At 40.1% G+C, this 18,449-nt stretch overlaps 1 protein-coding gene across 8 annotated transcripts in view; it reads right to left on the bottom strand.

The window, feature by feature from the left end:
- Positions 1-18,449, bottom strand: part of nrxn2b (neurexin 2b) — a 1,247,190-nt gene that overhangs the window by 7,983 nt on the left and 1,220,758 nt on the right. For all 8 annotated transcript variants that reach the window (XM_038268483.1, XM_038268482.1, XM_038268476.1 and 5 more), the window contains one exon: positions 10,635-10,713. In XM_038268483.1, coding sequence (XP_038124411.1) covers positions 10,635-10,713 — 79 coding nt within the window. The remainder of the gene's footprint in view (positions 1-10,634; positions 10,714-18,449) is intronic.

The following is an 18,449-nucleotide window of genomic DNA, read 5'->3' as shown; positions in this document are numbered from 1 at the left end:
TGAGAGTTGACCTTGGTTTGACATGTGTTTCACCTGCTCCCTCTGAGAGCTGCCAAGAACCACGCTGAGAGGTGTAATCGTTTTATAGCGATCGGGAATGAAAGAAGAGATGATTTATTTAGAGAATGCGTGTAAAAAGAGATTTCCTGACAGCAGTTCTGATGAAAACTGAGCTAAAAAATATGCATCCCATTTCCAGAGACTGCTGGATTCAGCCTAAAACTGAAAGAAACTCAGATATCCTGCCTGCCATTCATTTAAGCTGCTGAGGCGGTGGATCCATGTTTAGGCCACATGATGAGACGTTTTTATCTTTACTCGCATGCTGCTCCAATGAACGTCCAGCATGAATCACCTGCTCCCCACAAAAATAAGAGATGCATTAATGCCATTCTATAGCAAACATTGATGCTGCAGATAACAACAGTTTTCATGCATTCATTTGAAATATATCAACCAGAAGCGGCTGTTTGGAGTTAGTTGCAGCATTCTTAACTAAGCTTTGATTAGGCTACAGATGCAAAATCCAGCAGCTTTCCCGAGCTGATAGTTGCTTGCTGTGGAATCATACTAGAATAGGAGCAATTATGGGTGCATCGCCTGTGCAGCACAGGAGTTCCATAAGCTGTTTTCAAATGGTGCATTCACTGTCGTCGCTTATGGAAAAAGGGATTTATTATGATAAAAAAAAAGACACAGATAATGTTGCAACTTTATATAATATTTTGCAGGGGGTTAGATATTTGCTAGAGGGAAATTCACCACTTTCCCAGCCCTGAGGGTGTTTCACTCTTTGGATTGCCTCTATAAATCTGTCTGGATTTTCTATTTTACAGTAAAAAACATGTCAGACAAGAAAATCTCAGCCTGATTAGAAGACATCACAACATCCCAGTTCGGTACCATCCTTGGCTTTAAATGAAGCTCTTCTCTGGCCTATTTAGGGAATTAATTTTGTTCCATTTTTGTTGTAGCAAAGAAAATGTTTTGGAAATGGAAATGAAAAAAAATATCCTGAAATTAAGCTTAAAAATAATTCTCATTCAAAAAAAGGTTTCAAGATTAAGTTTTCTGTTACTGTCAGGTTTTATTTTTCAAACTATTATTATGTCAAATTTTATTAGAATCTACCTGATGGAGCCGATGTATTTAATTGTCACGGAAATCCAGCAGCTCTGAAATTTTGGACGGAAATCAAGATTTTAAAATTTTAAATGTTTTTTTGAAATGTTATCTTTTTTAGTTTGAGGTTTACAAAATTGGGCTGCTCAGTGGCGCAGGGGGTAGCACTGCTGCCTTGCAGCAAGAAGGTTCTGGGTTCAATTCCTGGTTCAGGGTCTTTCTGCATGGAGTTTGCATGTTCTCCCTGAGCATGTGTGGGTTTTCTCTGGGTACTCCGGCTTCCTCCCACAGTCCAAAAACATGACTGTTAGGTCAATTGGCTTCTCTAAATTGTCGTTAGGTGTGTGTGTGTGAATGGTTGTTTGTCCTGTGTGTTTCTGTGTTGCCCTGCGATGGACTGGCAACCTGTACAGGGTGTACCCCGCCTCTTGCCAATTGACTGCTGGAGATAGTCACCAGCACCCCTCGGGACAAGCGTGTCAGATAATAGATGGATGGATGGTTTACAAAATTTTTTTTTTTTAACCAATTGCATCCTCCCAAAGTTTTTAATAAGATATTTTTTATTTTAGTTTGGTAATATTTAGTCTCAAGCTGTTTTAGTTCAGCCATAACCGTGACAAGGGATGGGTATCGAATTCTGCCCTTTTATTCTAACCGACCAATTTCCATTGCTACTATCAACTATCTACTCATGTAAAACCAAAGGGTACTATGTTTTGGTACCTAAGTGCATTATTGTGACACAATAGGATCTTTGCCGATAAAAAACAGCATTACACATAGAGTGTGAGGATGTTAGGTGGCGCTTGAGAGGTTGGCTCCATTTTTTAAAATGTGATGCAGATTATAGTCCCTCTAATACTTCCCGAGTGAAGTACAAAAAAAGGTACCGTATTGAAGTTGATTTTTCAAAACTTGTCAAGAGGTGGAGCCAGTGGCGGATCTAGACCAAATGTACCAGGGGGCCAGGGGGGGCAGCGTGATTTCATGGGAGCACAGAAAAGCATGAAATAAAAAAAACAAGGGATTCAAATATATTAAGAAAGCTGCATGAAGTGAAATTTCAATTCCATTAGATTTAATAAAAATTATATTTCTTATTAGATTAATAAATTCACAAAATTAGGAATTTTACATATTTTTGACTTAATTTATGTTAAAATGACTGTTTTCTCTAAATTTGAATTAGAACGCAAGAAAAACTGTTAAATTCAGCTGTAAAAATTAGAGCAATATTTTTTTTGAAAAAAAATAAATAAATTTGCAGATGGAAACTGGGATCCTATCTCAATACCACTCAAGCTATCCCCTTATTTTTTTTTTAAGTAATTAGTAAAACAAAATTTGTAAAGAAAAAAATGAAATGTATCCAGAAGTGCTATCAGTAACCATGTCTGTTCCAGCACATATCATCATTAGAACTTCTTTGATTATTATTACTTCAGTAGAAAAAGCCATAACTTGAGCCAGGACATGATCCACAGGGGCACTGGCCCCCGTTGGCCCCTGTCTAGAATCACCCATGGGTGGAGCTGTTTTCATACAGGATGAGTTACACTTTAAATTATGCAGATTAGGTTTAAAACTCCATTCTGACCCTGGAACATATGATTATGTTTGCTCAGCGGTCCTTAGCGTACCAAAAGGTTTTACTCAAGTAAAAGTAGAAAGTAGTAATCGAACAAATTAGTCCAGTAAGATTAAAAAAGTACTTTTTAAGATGGCTACTTAAGTACCAAGTAATGTTGGCTAGTGTGTTCTGATTGACCCATCAGACAGGCAGTTATGTGGAAACTTTTTGCATTTTAAAGTATAAAATAAAATGAAAAGAAATACAATTAAAGTTCGACATGAGCTAAAATGAAAAATGGCCAAATATCGCACTTTGACCCAAAATGGCCGACTTCCTGTGGGTTTTAGGGCATACCTCCAAGAGACTTTTTTTCATAATTTCAGGAAATCTACCTTTGTGCCAAATTTCAAATCTCTGTGACTTACAGTTTCCCCCAACTCACGTTAGGGGGCGCTGTGGTCTAATTTGGGGGCGGCCATTTTGGATTCGATTATAGATCGGCTATTTTTACTGCCAACTTTTTGTGAGTATTCTAAAATGCGAAGTCCCAGTAAAATGTGTTCAAAGTGAGAAAAGAAAAAAAATAATAAGAAGCGCAGCGCTTTGCTGCTCGGGCCTAAATAGATAAAATAATTACAAAAATCAAATTTTGAGCAGAGCACTATCGATACTTCAACGTTAACATCTAAAACCAGTGTTTTCAATAGGTACTCCATATGTGTTAGGAAGGATAAAAATATATCCAGCTATAATATTTAGTGGGGATAACCGATAACTTGGTGATAACTTCACCCTGGAAAGAAAATGAATGAAATCCATTTTCAAATTAATAGAAATAATAGGAAACTCAGATATAAAATGAATGAAGTATTCCTCTGCAGCACTCCATTACAGGAATAGACAGGCTAAATTGGCTACAAACATATTAGCACTGTGACCTTGTCACTTAAATTGATTAGACATTGCTTCCCTTTTTTAAAGGTGTCCCATTAATATGTCTGAACCTTGCAACTGATGTTCCTTGTGACTTATAAATACACCACAAGGAGACATTTGATATCATTTGATATAGCCTTAATTTGTTTTTTTGATGATATAGAGGAATTTATTTTAAAAAGTAAAGCACAGACTGTTTTTTTAGTGGCAACTGGCTTTGGTTCTCTGACGATGCAGAGCAAAGTTCCCCAGCAGGATAAATCTGGAAAACATGTCCAAATCAAAATTAAATTAAGAAAATCAGGCAACTTGTATCATTTCAATCACACATCTCTACTGTGACATATTGTTAGAGGTGTTTTTCTGCTACAGTATTAGTCATTCAGTTCATTTTTAAACGTCAATCTTTGTACTAAATATTCTTTCTGTTGTGATTTATGGACATTAAGATCTTAAGAGAAGCGTCATCTCCTGGTCAGACCCTTTAATTTAGTTAAAGGGAGGAGTCAGAGGAGTAGGAGGGGGTCACTCCAGTGGCTGGACGTTGCAAGGGATTCTGCTGGGAGTTGCAGGGAAGTGGGCTGCCATTCCGCATTTTGAATGGCTGCTACTGTACAATAATCTGATTTTTTCATTGTTTTATGAGAAAACAGAGAAATTGAAAGACTGTCTCCAAATATATCCTGTGCAGCTGCATCAGGGTTTGGATTTAATGTCTGTGAAGGAGGCACATTTATGAACTTTGCTATTCAGGGTTTATCTGCTTGGCGATGTACATTGCCATACAGCTAACTTGGGAAACCTGCATATAAAAACCTAAGGCAATTTACTATCCAAGGGAGATCAATGAAGTATCGCAGTAAGAAATAACTGACAGGAGAACTCATTGAGCAGGATCACACTGGACTTGAGGGCTCAGCGTCCTGGGTCAGCTCTCATTTATCAACCTTATCTCGTACACTCACCCCTCGACCTAAAAAGAGCATTTGCAGGTTGTCTCTATGGCATGTCATCTGATGAATTATTGAGGAGCCCCCTCAAAGCTCTGATTTTGTCGGAGTTAAACTGATATAGCACCTACAACATCTTAGGACTGATAAGTAGCTTGAGGCTGGCAAGTGAAAAGGTCATGCTTAGGTAGAGCACAGGCATAAAGTGAAATATGCAGATGGTATTAAAGACTTAATGAGCAAAAGTTGTTGGCTGAATAGACCTTTTCTAAATGTGTGCTGCATTACAGCTGTATTTTACTTTTTTTTATAACAGAGTTCTTCCCATTGGTCTTCTTGCTCCTCTGACATAGGCTCATTACCACCGAGGGCAGATTCAAACCAAAGCTCTAATTGGTTGGTGTAGTTAAATTTTGCTTACAGTCAAAGTTTAATTAGCCTGGTGGGAATGCAGGATTTGTTCTTGGGAATTCTACTCCGCATGCTCTTTTTTTTATCCTGTTCCCTTTCTCTCTCTCATAAGCTCTCACTGGTCTGTGTTTCACTCCCCCCTCCTTTTTCCCCGTTCTTTCTTGAGTGCAACACAACGTGATAAGAATCTCAACAAACTCTTTTCCTTTCAATAAGGCCATTCCTAACCGTATATGCCACCCAGCCTCTAGTGCAGTATTTGGTGATATCCTGCCTTGTCTTCTGCTTCTACAAATAGTCCAGAATCTGGTCTTCAATGAGCCTAAAAGAGCCAAAGTCACCTATTTGTCACCAAGTCAGTTATTTGTCCTCAGGCTACCATTAGAGACCCATATCAAATTGAAGTAATTGTCAACTATAAAACAGGCTTAGATTGGAGGCAACCAAACTTTTGCTGAGCTGAAGAAGTTTCAACACCTATCCAGTAGTCTTTTTCAATTCTGTCAGCTCACAGCAAAATTGACAAAGAGTCCTGGATAGGTGTTACAAGTCTGGTTGCCTCCAGTTTAAGCATGCTTTGCTGTTGCCATGAACTGGATGACTGAGAACTTACACTTTCTAGTCATTTTTGGTTGACAACTAATTAAACTCCCAAAACACATGATTTGTTTCAGTATAGTCTGGTAAAAGAAATCTGGACATATGATCCGTAGCAATTGGAACACATTGTAGTAAATGGTGCTATGCAGACCACTCATGACTGCAACTCTGATGGTCCGACAAAGGTTGATTATACTGTAGATCTTCTTTGTTTGGACTTATGCAGCATTTTAAAATGGATGTCATAAATCAGCACAACAAAACACTTTAATCCAAGAACTACTTGGACAAGTTCTCTACCCAAGAGTTCAACCATTTGTGTTCAAAATAGAACCCATCTGTATTTGGGGTAAATACGAACCAAAATGATCAAATCATTATGGAAACATTATGCCATTTCTGGTCAGGAACTTGAAATATTGATCTTACCTGAGCGTAATTAAACAGCAAGTGCATTTTTGTTTCATCACAGACTGACTTTGTTTATAAAGTTTTCTGTTATTGCGTGATCTCGGGATTCCAGGTGTACTCTAGGACAGGGGTCACCAATTAAGAATAAAGAAAATCAACAACCAGTAAAGGTCTGGAGACATTTTTAATTATAATCTGTTACTTCAAACAGAATTTAACACTCAAATAAAATTAGGTTTTTATGCATCCATGTTATACACTGACTTTTTAAATAAAAATACATTTTAACACCTGCTCACTCCACCCTGCCTGCTGTTATCACTAATTGGTTACACCTCCATATATACCTCTTTTGGATCTGTTCCCAGTGCCAGATCGTCTCAAACCAACCGTTGAGTACCTTCCAGCATTTCAATCTTTTGCCTGCCTACCTGTTGCCTGACCTGTTTTCTGCCTTTTTTCACCGAGCCTGCCTGATCCCTTATCTGATCCTGTCTGCCTGCCCTGAATCCAAACCAGATCTGCCTCTGGACCCCTGCATCAGTTCTGCCTTGGATTGCCTGCCTGTGAGCCAGAACCCCACTCAGTCAGTGAGTAACCGAGTCTGCCTAACCCTTCTGCTTCTCTGAAACTGCCAGTTAACGGATCCTGGATCGGACCTGGACCTATCTTCTGGATTGCCCCTCTGTACCTTTGCTCGGACCCGATCACTGGAATCAGTAAACGGACTTTCTCTGGAGCTCATTGGCCTCAGTCCTAAGCAAACCATCCACCACTCAACGGCCACTGCTTCCACAAGCCCCTTCCTCTTATGGACTCCTGCCCGGGACCCAACATGGAGCCAACCGCCCACTCTAAGACCCAGTAGCACGGGATTTCCTGACTAAGAGCCGCCTGCACGCTCCCTGTGCCACACAGTGATAAATAAAATCCGTTGCATTCCACTGACCTGTCTGAGTTGTTTCCTGGGTCCAGTTTCCTGTACGTTACAGATTCACATATTGGTCACCTGAACTGACCATTTATTTTCTTTCTTTCCTTTTTATGGCTTAATGACAGAAGTGCGCTTCAGGCTGCCCTGCAAGGATTTAAACCTGGGTTTGAATGGAGACAAAGCCATTCTGAAGCCTATATCAAGCTGCTCATTTTGAGCCTGGATATGTATTTTTGATTCTGTTCATGGTGGAGAATCCTGCTTCATAGCAGCAGGTTGAGCCAAACATACTCAGAATGTGCAGGGTCATCTTTGAGCATGCCATTTCACTTTTCTTTCACCAGTTGACCACAGTTCTTCCAGCAGTCCACACTTTCTTTCACTTTTTCTCATCTTCTTCTTCTTTCCTTCTTCTTTGCCTGCTGTGTCTAAAAGTAGCTAGCGGCAACAGCCCTGACTGACACAGCTCATTGGCTAATTGGCATCACATGCATCCTGGTCCCAGAGGGCTTTACTGTACAAACAGGAGAAGTGCCGCAAGTGAAATTAGACACTGCCGTCAGACAACATACAGTAATTTACAAATGTTTGAAATCAGGTTGGGTCCGGATTAGCGAGCTGGTGGGTCCGGATCCGGACTGCGGTCCGCTAATCCGTGACCTCTGCTCTAGCACATGCATATCCAATCGTGCAGGTTAATCTAGTTAGATATATGGTTCAAAGAAATTGCATCAGAGACTGCGGACTCACTTGCAAACATAGTTGCAAGCTCTGTGTTTTGCAAGTATTACTCCTTAAAAAGAATTATATCATGGCTTGCTATATCAACTAACCCTGCAAGCCATATGGCTATGTATTGTAGCACTCCGGTTTAGTTCAAGATATGATCAATCCGCCACTGCTCCGATCGAATCTGTTTTCAGCAGAAGCTTCTGAGCTAAATGAACGAAGCAGCACCCGCTGCCCAACCATCTACCTTGGTCTTTGCCAAAACCACAAAAATTACATGATTATGCTACTGTATTGCCGTTCCAACTTTAGAGATGAAAATAATGAATTCCGAGAAAACAGATGTGATAGCAGCAGCAGCTATGTCTTTCCGTGCTGCCATGTTTATTTTGGTTTGGTTGTTGGGGTTGCGACTCCTTGCTTATCATCGCTATATATAAACTATAATACTGCACTGTCACGGGCTAACTCATTGTGGGTAGGCCAGGGACACCTGAGGCTGGAGTGGAACAAGATAGATTCTCATGTGTTTGTGAATGTGCAAATGCCACAAGACTTTAGGTTGCAGCCATGATTATCCTCCACCATAGTTACAGTATGAAAATCAATATGTACTATTACTAACACCCTATAGTGAGGTATTTTTATGTGATGGACTCCAAAATGGCCCATAATAGCATAGCCAATAGAAAATTAGACATGGATGGCAAATTATTTTGTTTTCTGCATGGTGGCGTAATTTGTAGTGCCGTTACCGTGCCGCAAGAAGATCCTGAGTTTGAATCGTTTGCATGGTCTCTTAATGCATGTGTGACTTCTCTCTGGGTACTCTGGTTTCCTCCCAGAGTCCAGAGTTTTGGTTAAGTTGCATCTCTAAATTGATCTCAGGTGTGAGTTTGTGTGTGCATGACTGAGTGTCTCTGTGTTGCCTTATGACAGACTGGTGACCTGTTCAGGAGAAAAGCACCAGCCCCATAGATGGATATTTATCTATATCCATGCTCCTTTATCCAGAAATAAAATCCCTTCGCTTTGTTTTCTAAAATGTCAAAATGTGAAAGATTTCAAGAGGAATGAATATGTTTGCTAAGTACCGAACCTTAATACAGCAGCTTCAGGAAGACCCATCTGTAAAGCACAAAGAGCACTCCGGAAGCAGAAAGTATTTGTATTGATCCTGATGAATTCCCAGCCGTCATATCAGACACAGCTTAATAGAAACTCCAGTGCTGGGCTTAACATTTTTGTCCTTACTAAAGGCAGCTCAATAATTCCCCCACTCCTTCTCACATATAATTGTTTACACTGGGAGTTAGTCCTATCTCTGGAAGGCTGTATTTGTGGAGCAGTGATGGAGGGATGGTAGGGGACATGTGTTGAGGACAATGTTGATTCTCCTGCTCTTGTCCACAGCTTTCACAGAGGCTTATCCAACCTGGCTGGCTTGCCATGCTGGAAGCGTTTCAGCATCTGGGAGGCGCGATACAAAGCAAGTGTGCATACGTGCAAGCAAGCGTGTTTATTTCTCAGGAGGGTCGGTAGGGAGAAAACTTTACACCCACAGAGTGAGAGAGGGAAGTGTCTGTCTGAAGAGGTGAGCATGTCTGCCACTATCTCTCTGTGTGGTAAGTGTGTGTGTGGGAAAAAGAGAGTTGCATTTCCCCACAGGAGATTAAGGTTGGGCATAGAATCCGCTGAAATACTCTCATTTCTGCTTTCGATAAGAGGGGGAACCGCGGCTCTATTTCGGTCCTAACCACCTACAGAGAAAACCGCAGGAGAGTGTTGCTCTCCAGTTCCTGAACACAGCTTCAGATCAGTTTCTCTTCACACAAGCATACTGATATGTTCTGTAATCTCCTGCTATTTACAGCACAACATAGCCATAATCCTTATTCCCAGTATATTCTAGAAAGCACTGCGGGGTAAAAAAAAATCAACCGACTGTGCAATTCTGCCATCTTCTTTATTTTCAAACTTTTTTTTTTTTTTCAGTCAGAAGTCTTTCATAAAATTAGGTCTATTGCCTTTAACTGGATAGGAATGTGTTTACACGAAAAGTAAAATAGTTGCAGGTATTTTTATGTGAAGAAGTGAAAATGGTCAGCATTTAGCCTTAAAGTGAGATTAAAGGGCTACATTTCCAATGTAAACCATTTATTTCCTGCCACTGCTTCAGTTTGGTTTGTGTTTACATGTTGTGGTTTATAGTCAGAGAGGTATTGTTCATTTTCACTCTCTGGATTTAAAAAAAAATTTATTTAATTCAAATTAAATTTAGTTTTCGCACACTTGCACCATAACAGTGTGTCCAGCACATATGTTGCATCTAAGCACAGTTTGTTTTACCGACTGTACTAATGAAAAAAAAAATTCTCGGTCTAGATTTGTTCATAAAATAGAAAAAATGCATTCCACCTCCTGACCCTTGCAGCTACCAAGCCCTAATGGTAGCAGTGGGAGTAGTTTAAGGCATGCTGATTCTTTGTGTGAACATGGTCCTTGGCAGTTTTCATGTACAATGGAGCTGCAAAGCATAAAGGCAGGGAGTAAAACACATGGCCTTTTACTTCCCCCTCCTGTTGGGGTGTCAGAACATTACTTGACCTGCTGTTCAGACACAGTGGCTCAGCTGTATGCTGCACACAACAAACTGTGCTTCCGTGTTGAAAATGTTCGTCCTTGTTAAAGGAAATGCAGGAGATCGGCGCAACAGCTGGGTAAATGTTAGAAATTACCACAAGGCTGAAAAATTGGAGAAGCACAAATTCGGCTGAATACCTGCTGTTCTAAACACCCAAAAGGACAAAAAATAAGAAAATAAAGAAGTAACCTGTTTTGAGGAATCAGAGGTGCATACAGGGGGATTAGATAAGTGTCATTTGCAAGTGGAGAGAACTTTTTTTCCTTTGTTCGGGTTACTTTAGAGAAAACAATAGAGACAGAACTTCCCAAGCCGACTCACCATTTCCAGGCTCGCACTCCTCCAAATCCTCATCATCACTTGGACACTCTGCTGAGGCTACCAACAGGTCATCTGCATTCTGGAGAAACACAAACAGAACACCAGGACACATTTTATTCATGGAAAGAACACATGCAGATTCTTAAAGAGTCACTTTTTGGTGACAGATGCACATAAAAAAAAAAAAAAGAAAAACATAGCAGGAGTAATTTGTTCTGTAGGAAGAGAACTCTCTTCCGACAAATGGTTTGAATGTGGAGGCTTACTGTGCGGCTATGAGTAGCACTCTCTCTTATGTAGGCAGAGTTGGTGGAGCAAAACAAAGAGAGGCAAGCTCTTTCTTTCTGTCCAAACAATAATCAAAGAGGTGTAGCTCGTCTCAACAGCAGGAATAGACTTTACTGTGTGGGCAAGGAAGTCAGACTATGTGCTAGTGTTTAAATTTAAACATGAAATGTTCTGCATTCACAGCACTTTTTTGTAGTTGACTCTTCATAATGTTGGACCTGGCATACCAGATAAGATGACTCAATAAATGGGTTTGGAGGTATCCATATTTTTGGTGACATCGAGTCTTCTTAAATAGTAACAGAGAGAGCAGTCTGCTAATTAGGCTTAGAAAGTGGAAATTCCAGTCATTAAATGTTGTTTTCTACCCCAGATTTTTTAGAACAAGACAGAAATTTGTTAAGGAAAGCTTCTCTCCCCGGTTCTTTTCCTGAGAAGAGATCACCCAGGAAAATCCCTTAAATGACACTTCATAATGTATTAAATAACCATGAGAAATGACAACAGATTTTGACAGAAATTGGGATCTTACTCAGACCAAAGAAGTTTCTTAGGGTTACAGAAGGCAGTGCTTACCAACCGGGCTCACATCTGAAGTGGCCCAAAATCACAGTTAAAGTTAAAGCATTTTATAAAAATAATAATGAATAAATTGTTCTCACAATGGGTAAATTAACTCTCCACATTTAACCCATCCCCTTTGGAGAGCAGTGGGCTGCCACTGTGCGGTGGACAGGGAGGAGGGGTTTCGAGCTCACAACCTATGGATTCCAAGGCCTAAGCCCTAACCACTAAGCCGCCACTCCATATCCTCTGTCTGCCAGATCATCACATTGTTACATCATAAATGTTTGCAGATGACAAGCTATCCATGGCTCCAGCCTTATCAAAATACAGGTGCTGGTCATAAAATTAGAATATCATGAAAAAGTAGATTGATTTCAGTAATTCCATTTAAAAAGTGAAACTTGTATATTATATTCATACATTACATACAAACTCATATATTTCAGATGTTTATTTTGTTTAATTTTGATGATTACAAATGACAACAAATGAAAATCTCAAATTCATCATATCAGAAAATTAGAATATTGTGAAAAGGTTCAAAATTGATGGCCCCTGGTGCCACACTCTAATCAGCTAATTAACTCAAACCACCTGCAAAAGCCTTTAAATGGTCTTTCAGTCTAGTTCTATAGGCTACACAATCATGGGGAAGACTGCTGACTTGACAGTTGTCCAAAAGACGACCATCGACACCTTGCACAAGGAGGGCAAGACACAAAAGGTCATCGCTAAAGAGGCTGGCTGTTCACAGAGCTCAGTGTCCAAGCACATTAATAGAGAGGCGAAGGGAAGGAAAAGATGTGGTCGAAAAAAGTGTACAAGCAAGAGAGATAACCGCACCCTGGAGAGGATTGTGAAACAAAACCCCTTCAAAAATGTGGGGGAGATTCACAAAGAGTGGACTGCAGCTGGAGTGAGTGCTTCAAGAACCACCACACACAGACGTATGAAAGACATGGGTTTCTGCTGTCGCATTCCTTGTGTCAAGCCACTCTTGAACCACAGACAGCGTCAGAAGCGTCTTGCCTGGGCTAAAGAGAAACAGGACTGGACTGCTGGTGAGTGGTCCAAAGTCATGTTCTCTGATGAAAGTAAATTTTGCATTTCCTTTGGAAATCAAGGTCCCAGAGTCTGGAGGAAAAGAAGAGAGGCACTTCATCCACGTTGCTTGAAGTCCAGTGTAAAGTTTCCACAGTCAGTGATGGTTTGGGGTGCCATGTCATCTGCTGGTGTTGGTCCATTGTGTTTTCTGAGGTCCAGGGTCAACGCAGCCACATACCAGGAAGTTTTAGAGCACTTCATGCTTCCTGCAGCTGACCAACTTTTTGGAGATGCAGATTTCATTTTCCAACAGGACTTGGCACCTGCACACAGTGCCAAAGCTACCAGTACCTGGTTGAAGGACCATGGTATCCCTGTTCTTAATTGGCCAGCAAACTCTCCTGACCTTAACCCCATAGAAAATCTATGGGGTATTGTGAAGAAGAAGATGCAATACACCAGACCCAACAATTCAGAAGAGCTAAAAGCCACTATTAGAGCAACCTGGGCTATCATAACACCTGAGCAGTGCCACAGACTGATCGACTCCATGCCACGCCGCATTGCTGCAGTAATACAGGCCAAAGGAGGCCCAACTAAATACTGAGTGCTGTACATGCTCATACTTTTCATGTTCATACTTTTCAGTTGGCCAACATTTCTATAAATCCTTTGTTTTTATTGGTCTTCAGTAATATTCTGATTTTCTGATATGATGAATTTGAGATTTTCATTTGTTGTCATTTGTAATCATCAAAATTAAACAAAATAAACATCTGAAATATATGAGTTTGTATGTAATGTATGAATATAATATACAAGTTTCACTTTTTAAATGGAATTACTGAAATCAATCTACTTTTTCATGATATTCTAATTTAATGACCAGCACCTGTATTACACTAAGTTTTTACCGGAGCAGCCATTCAAAATTAGCCTCGTGAGACCATCCTGATCTCGCGAGCTTTCAAGGTTTCACTCGCAGATCAGTCTGGAGACTCTCCGTTAAAGAAAATTTGGAGCCGTTCACCAAACGAACGTCCAATCAGCGTTGGCTTTGAGGCGGGTTGAGGTGTGACGCAACGAGAAGCATGACAGTTCAGTCTGAAGAACATGGCGGCTTCAGCCGATGAAACTAGCGTTAGCGCGGCTATCCAGCAAGTTTTATGGGAATTACAGAGTATTTCTTCACTGAAAGAAGAGCAAAACACTGCTCTGGAGGCTTTTCTCGGAGGAAAATATGTTTTTGCTCTTCTCCCGACTGGTTTCGGCAAGAGTAGCCTGGCTTATGGTTGTGTCTTCGTCGTCGCTCTGTTAGTACGTCATATGCTTCGTTGATCTGATTGGTTTATTTGGCCCGTCTATCACCAACATAGGCCAATCAGCTAACCAGTATTTTCGCCCCTTCCCAAAATTACTTAAACGGAAGGTTTCCAGATGGATGTGCGGCCCTTCCCAGTCAAATGATGGCCGAATGGCAGCAGACTCCCCCGCAACTCCCAGCAAATTCTCTTCCACCTTACAGCCACTTGAGTGACCCCCTTACACTGAATTACAGGAATTGTAGGGGACCAACCAAACGCCAGCCAAGGGCCCATCAACGAAAGTGGGACATTTTGAATGGCTACTACTCAGGATCAAGGACACCACTCTCATTATATTCCCTAAACCTTTTATCCTGACAGAAGGAACTGTCCTAATTAGATCAACTACGCCACAGGGCGGTATTATAAGGGTTTAACAGTGTCACACATCATCAATGATAGTTCTAACAATTTCATCGCAAAAAAAAAATCTTAACAATACATACATAGATAAAGGGATAAATAGCAGGTTCTTCTCAAAAGCTTGGTGAGCATTTCTCATGTAAATCATTGCTATCCCAGTCCTATGTATCAGATTATTAGATAGTGAGGTATCGGTGACAAACTCTCCAGTTTAAAATTTGATCACAACATATGGTATAAGCTGTGTATATTTCTATAAATCATGGAATAGCCGTCTGACTGGCCCCTTTTATAAACATATATGGTGCATTCACACTGGACACAATTCCTGCAACAAAACTGCCACTTTTAGGTGCAGATATTTGCATGGTGAAGGACAAGCTCCACTGCATCACAGAATCTGCTGCCTGCTGGTTCCACTTCAACATGGCTGACCTGGAATTATAGGCCGGTGTTCTCTCAGATGGGCATACCCAGTCAGACCAGCATACCCATAATGAAAACCTGTTTATCCCTTTAGTTTATCCTTGTAGTTTTGTATGAAAAATAAACTTTAAACTACCTCAACGGACGCATATCACTTTAGACAAGTACAGGAAAAAAATTTGAATTACTTACTTTTTGGTGTTTTTTGAAGCATATGGCAATCTCGCCTTAAATTGTTTTGTTTTTTTTGTAAACGACTAAAGGGATACACGCCAATTGAGGTAGTTTAAAATCTATTTTTTGTACAATACTAAAGGGATAAACACAAATCTGACATCTTGCACATGCCATTTGACTATGGGTATGCTGGTCTGACGACGTATGCTGATCTGACAGAACACTGGGTTAGACGCTTTCTTTACTTTGGTAAAGCAAGCAAGGCCACCAGTGTTGGTGCAACACGTTCAGAGAGTAGCACCACCTCCTCCAGGTGTGTCTGGAGGACATTCGCTTTCAGGGGTAGGTCCATTAGATCAGGAATCAAAACTATTGCACTTCAGTGAAGGATAATCCAGATAGCAAAGGGAAGGTGAGGCGGTGTGCAGGATCAGCTGGAGATTAAAGCAGGAATGGCTGACTGAGCTCGGCTCTGGAACTAAGGCACCTAACAGCAGGAGAACACAGCTCAATTTTTCTCGTAAATACTATGGCCTTAGTAGTGGTTGTTTTGGTGAAGCCTAGTTAATGCAGACAATAACTGGTTTTGTTTGAGACCAACCGCTCGCCATCCTTCTACTGTAATGTCCGGTCAGACGCCACCTTGATTTTTCACATTACATTTTTCTGAGGTGATTTTCTGTCCCAAAAATCATCCCCTTAATCCAACTGGGGTCTGGACTCCAAGTTTGAGAACCATAACCCATTTCTACATGGATGCTTGGCATGAGGGTTTGATGCAATCAATGCCACATGACAAGCATCGGTTCCAGGGTTGCATGCTTGTTGAGGAGGAGTGAATTTTTTAATTCACTGGCTCAATGCAAGCGGTTGGGTTTCCTTTGAAAACCTTTAACCAGTCAGCTTCTGAACTTTGAATACATTTACTCAGTAAAGTTTTTTTAAGAATTGAATTCGATAGCAAGAGAAAGAAAATGATAAAGGAAGCACACACAAAACAGCTTAAAGTAATTTATAAATTAAAACGGAGAAATAAAACGTTTTTTAGCAACATGCAAACTTTTCCCTTCCTTAGTTGATAGTAGTACCATCATACTACTCAACGATCCTTGTATAGCCAACTACAGGTCTGCAGGATGTCTAATAAAGAAATAAATGTCTATGAATTATGGAGATAGAATTTTATATTTCATATCTGGTTAAGTTTGGAAAAATTTATAAGCTCCACAGTTGATTTGATTCAGTTTCCTATCTGAGGAAAACCAGTTGATTGCATCGACTCATTGACTCGAAGGCAATCCCTCACACCAACGATGCTTGTAGCGACAGTGGACAGGAAAAACTCCCTTTAACAGTGTGAGCGGCCACCTGCCGAAGCCAACTGGGGTTCAGGGAGACAGAAGCAGAGATACAAAAGGCAACTGTAAGCCAGCTATACAGGTGGCCCCGTACAGGAAACACACAGCCAGGCAGACGAACTCCGAACCAGCTACCATGTTCTATTATATTACTGACAATAATATAACAAAAAAAAAACCCAAACAGATAAATGTTCTTAATGACTGTGAATGGCAGCATTTGACTTTAATTTACAACATCATTTTGAATTTTTTTGTTCTTTGAATATGTACACATTTACATATAATTACAATATAAAACAACAACAGAAACTATCAGTTCTGAATGTCTGAGATTAATCTTGTTTAGATGGATATCCTATTATTTTTAGGAATTACAGCAAAGAAAATAACCACATTGCAAATATGAGTAAACTGATCTGTATTCAGTTAGATCCGGACTCAGCGGAGCTAGTCAGCTCTGAATGTTATCTGATTTTGAATAGGTAGAATAGAATATATAGAATCTACATGATAGAATCTATAGGTCTGATTTTCACCAGATGGCAAAGAAACAGTGATAATTAGCCTAAAGTGGCACCAAAGCCAACTTAATCTGATGCTTGATTTTGGAATCACATGATGAAGCTGAACTCCGATGACATTTGCACAGAAATGTTTTAATTATTTATTTATCTTCAAAAATATGATGTGTGGCCTGAAATTCTTACCCCTTATTTGTTTCAAGGTGGCAAATATCTACCAAAGGGAACAGCAAGGCATCTGGACATAAAAACAGATTAAACTTGACAAGGGGGTTTCATTGTAGTGGCCTCTGTTCGTCCTGACTGCTGCGTGACTCATAGAGCTGCATGTCTAGACACCCAAACCTCCTCCCCTCCCGTCTTCCCCACCTCTGGTTGTTTTTCAAGATGGGGGTCATTCGACTGAAAATGGAGAGCTTTTATCAGCGTAATTGATTCAAGCTCCACGGTACTTGGCAGAGCTATCTCCTTGTTATTAATCCAAAGTATGGGCGCTATCATTTATTAATCACAGTGTGTCAGTTTGACTGCATGTTCACATCACCGGCCTCTGCCAAACAGGCCTAATGATGCTGTCTCATATTCCAGCTAACATCTCTGTTTACCTTAAAAATTCATATTCTACCCATTAGGTCCAGTGCTGCAATATAAATATCATCTCAATAAATTAGTTCACTTCAGTTATTTCAGTAATGAAGGTTAAAGAATTAAAGTCATTTTCGGTTATAATTTCTGTCATTTTTGATGATTAGGGTTGAGGCTCATTCAAGAGATTACAAGAACCTTTTGGAAATAGCAACCTTTAAGCAGGTATTAGACTTTCTTTTCACGTAGAGCAGGTTTATGTAATATAACTTTTTTTCCTTTGAACTTTAGCAGTATTCTAATCTTAAAGCTATTTTAAATGTTAAGATTTAAGAAGCAGTTTAAGAAGCAACCACTGTTGGCCTAGTGGTTAGAGCAGTGCGCTTTATTATTACCTGTATATATATTTATAAACAAAACTATTGACCAGTGTCAGGGGGAAATAATGCAAAAATCTCCATAAAACTTTGCTATTTAGTCTACAAATTCATCAAGTTTCCACTAAAAAAAATCGACTTTCTCCACTTTTAAAATGGACATGACATAATTAATCTAATGTGTTCTAGAAAGAGCTATATTTGGCTTCCAAATGTAGAGATTTTGTTTCGAAATCTGTTGGGGAATTTCAGCTATACAGGTGACAAACATGTGAACAAGATTGCAAGGCGAGCTGTCAGGTGGCAAATATCTACTATTTTTGCAAACCTAGTTTTTTAAGTATGGCATTGAATACCACTCTGAATTGGATCAAACTCAGGCACGTAAATGCAGAGGTTTTGTATGTGGCCTACAAGATAGTCCTACCAGTGTTCATCAGAAACCAACCCCAGTTAACACTCACAAGCTTTCTTAGCATTTGCAATTTAACAATCATATTGCATTGTTTCTCAAAGGTTCTTTTGATCTTTAATAAGTTTGCGCCATTGAGGCTCAGGCTGTAGGTGAGGACTTTTGGGAAATGAGGGTTTCATTTCTTTTTTTTTTCAAATTTCCATTTGAAAAACATGTTCTTCGCCTGCAACTGTTAGGAATCCAGTTTGTGTGGGTTATTTGTGTGTTTTTCTCTCTCAACCACCAGGTGGTGCCCTGTCCTCATTGAGCCTCCCTGCACACCGCGGC

The sequence above is a fragment of the Cyprinodon tularosa genome, unplaced genomic scaffold (genome assembly GCF_016077235.1).
Source record: "Cyprinodon tularosa strain WSP-4 unplaced genomic scaffold, ASM1607723v1 ctg70, whole genome shotgun sequence".
NCBI classification, from domain to species: domain Eukaryota; kingdom Metazoa; phylum Chordata; class Actinopteri; order Cyprinodontiformes; family Cyprinodontidae; genus Cyprinodon; species Cyprinodon tularosa.
This window is presented reverse-complemented; position numbering and strand designations above follow the sequence as displayed.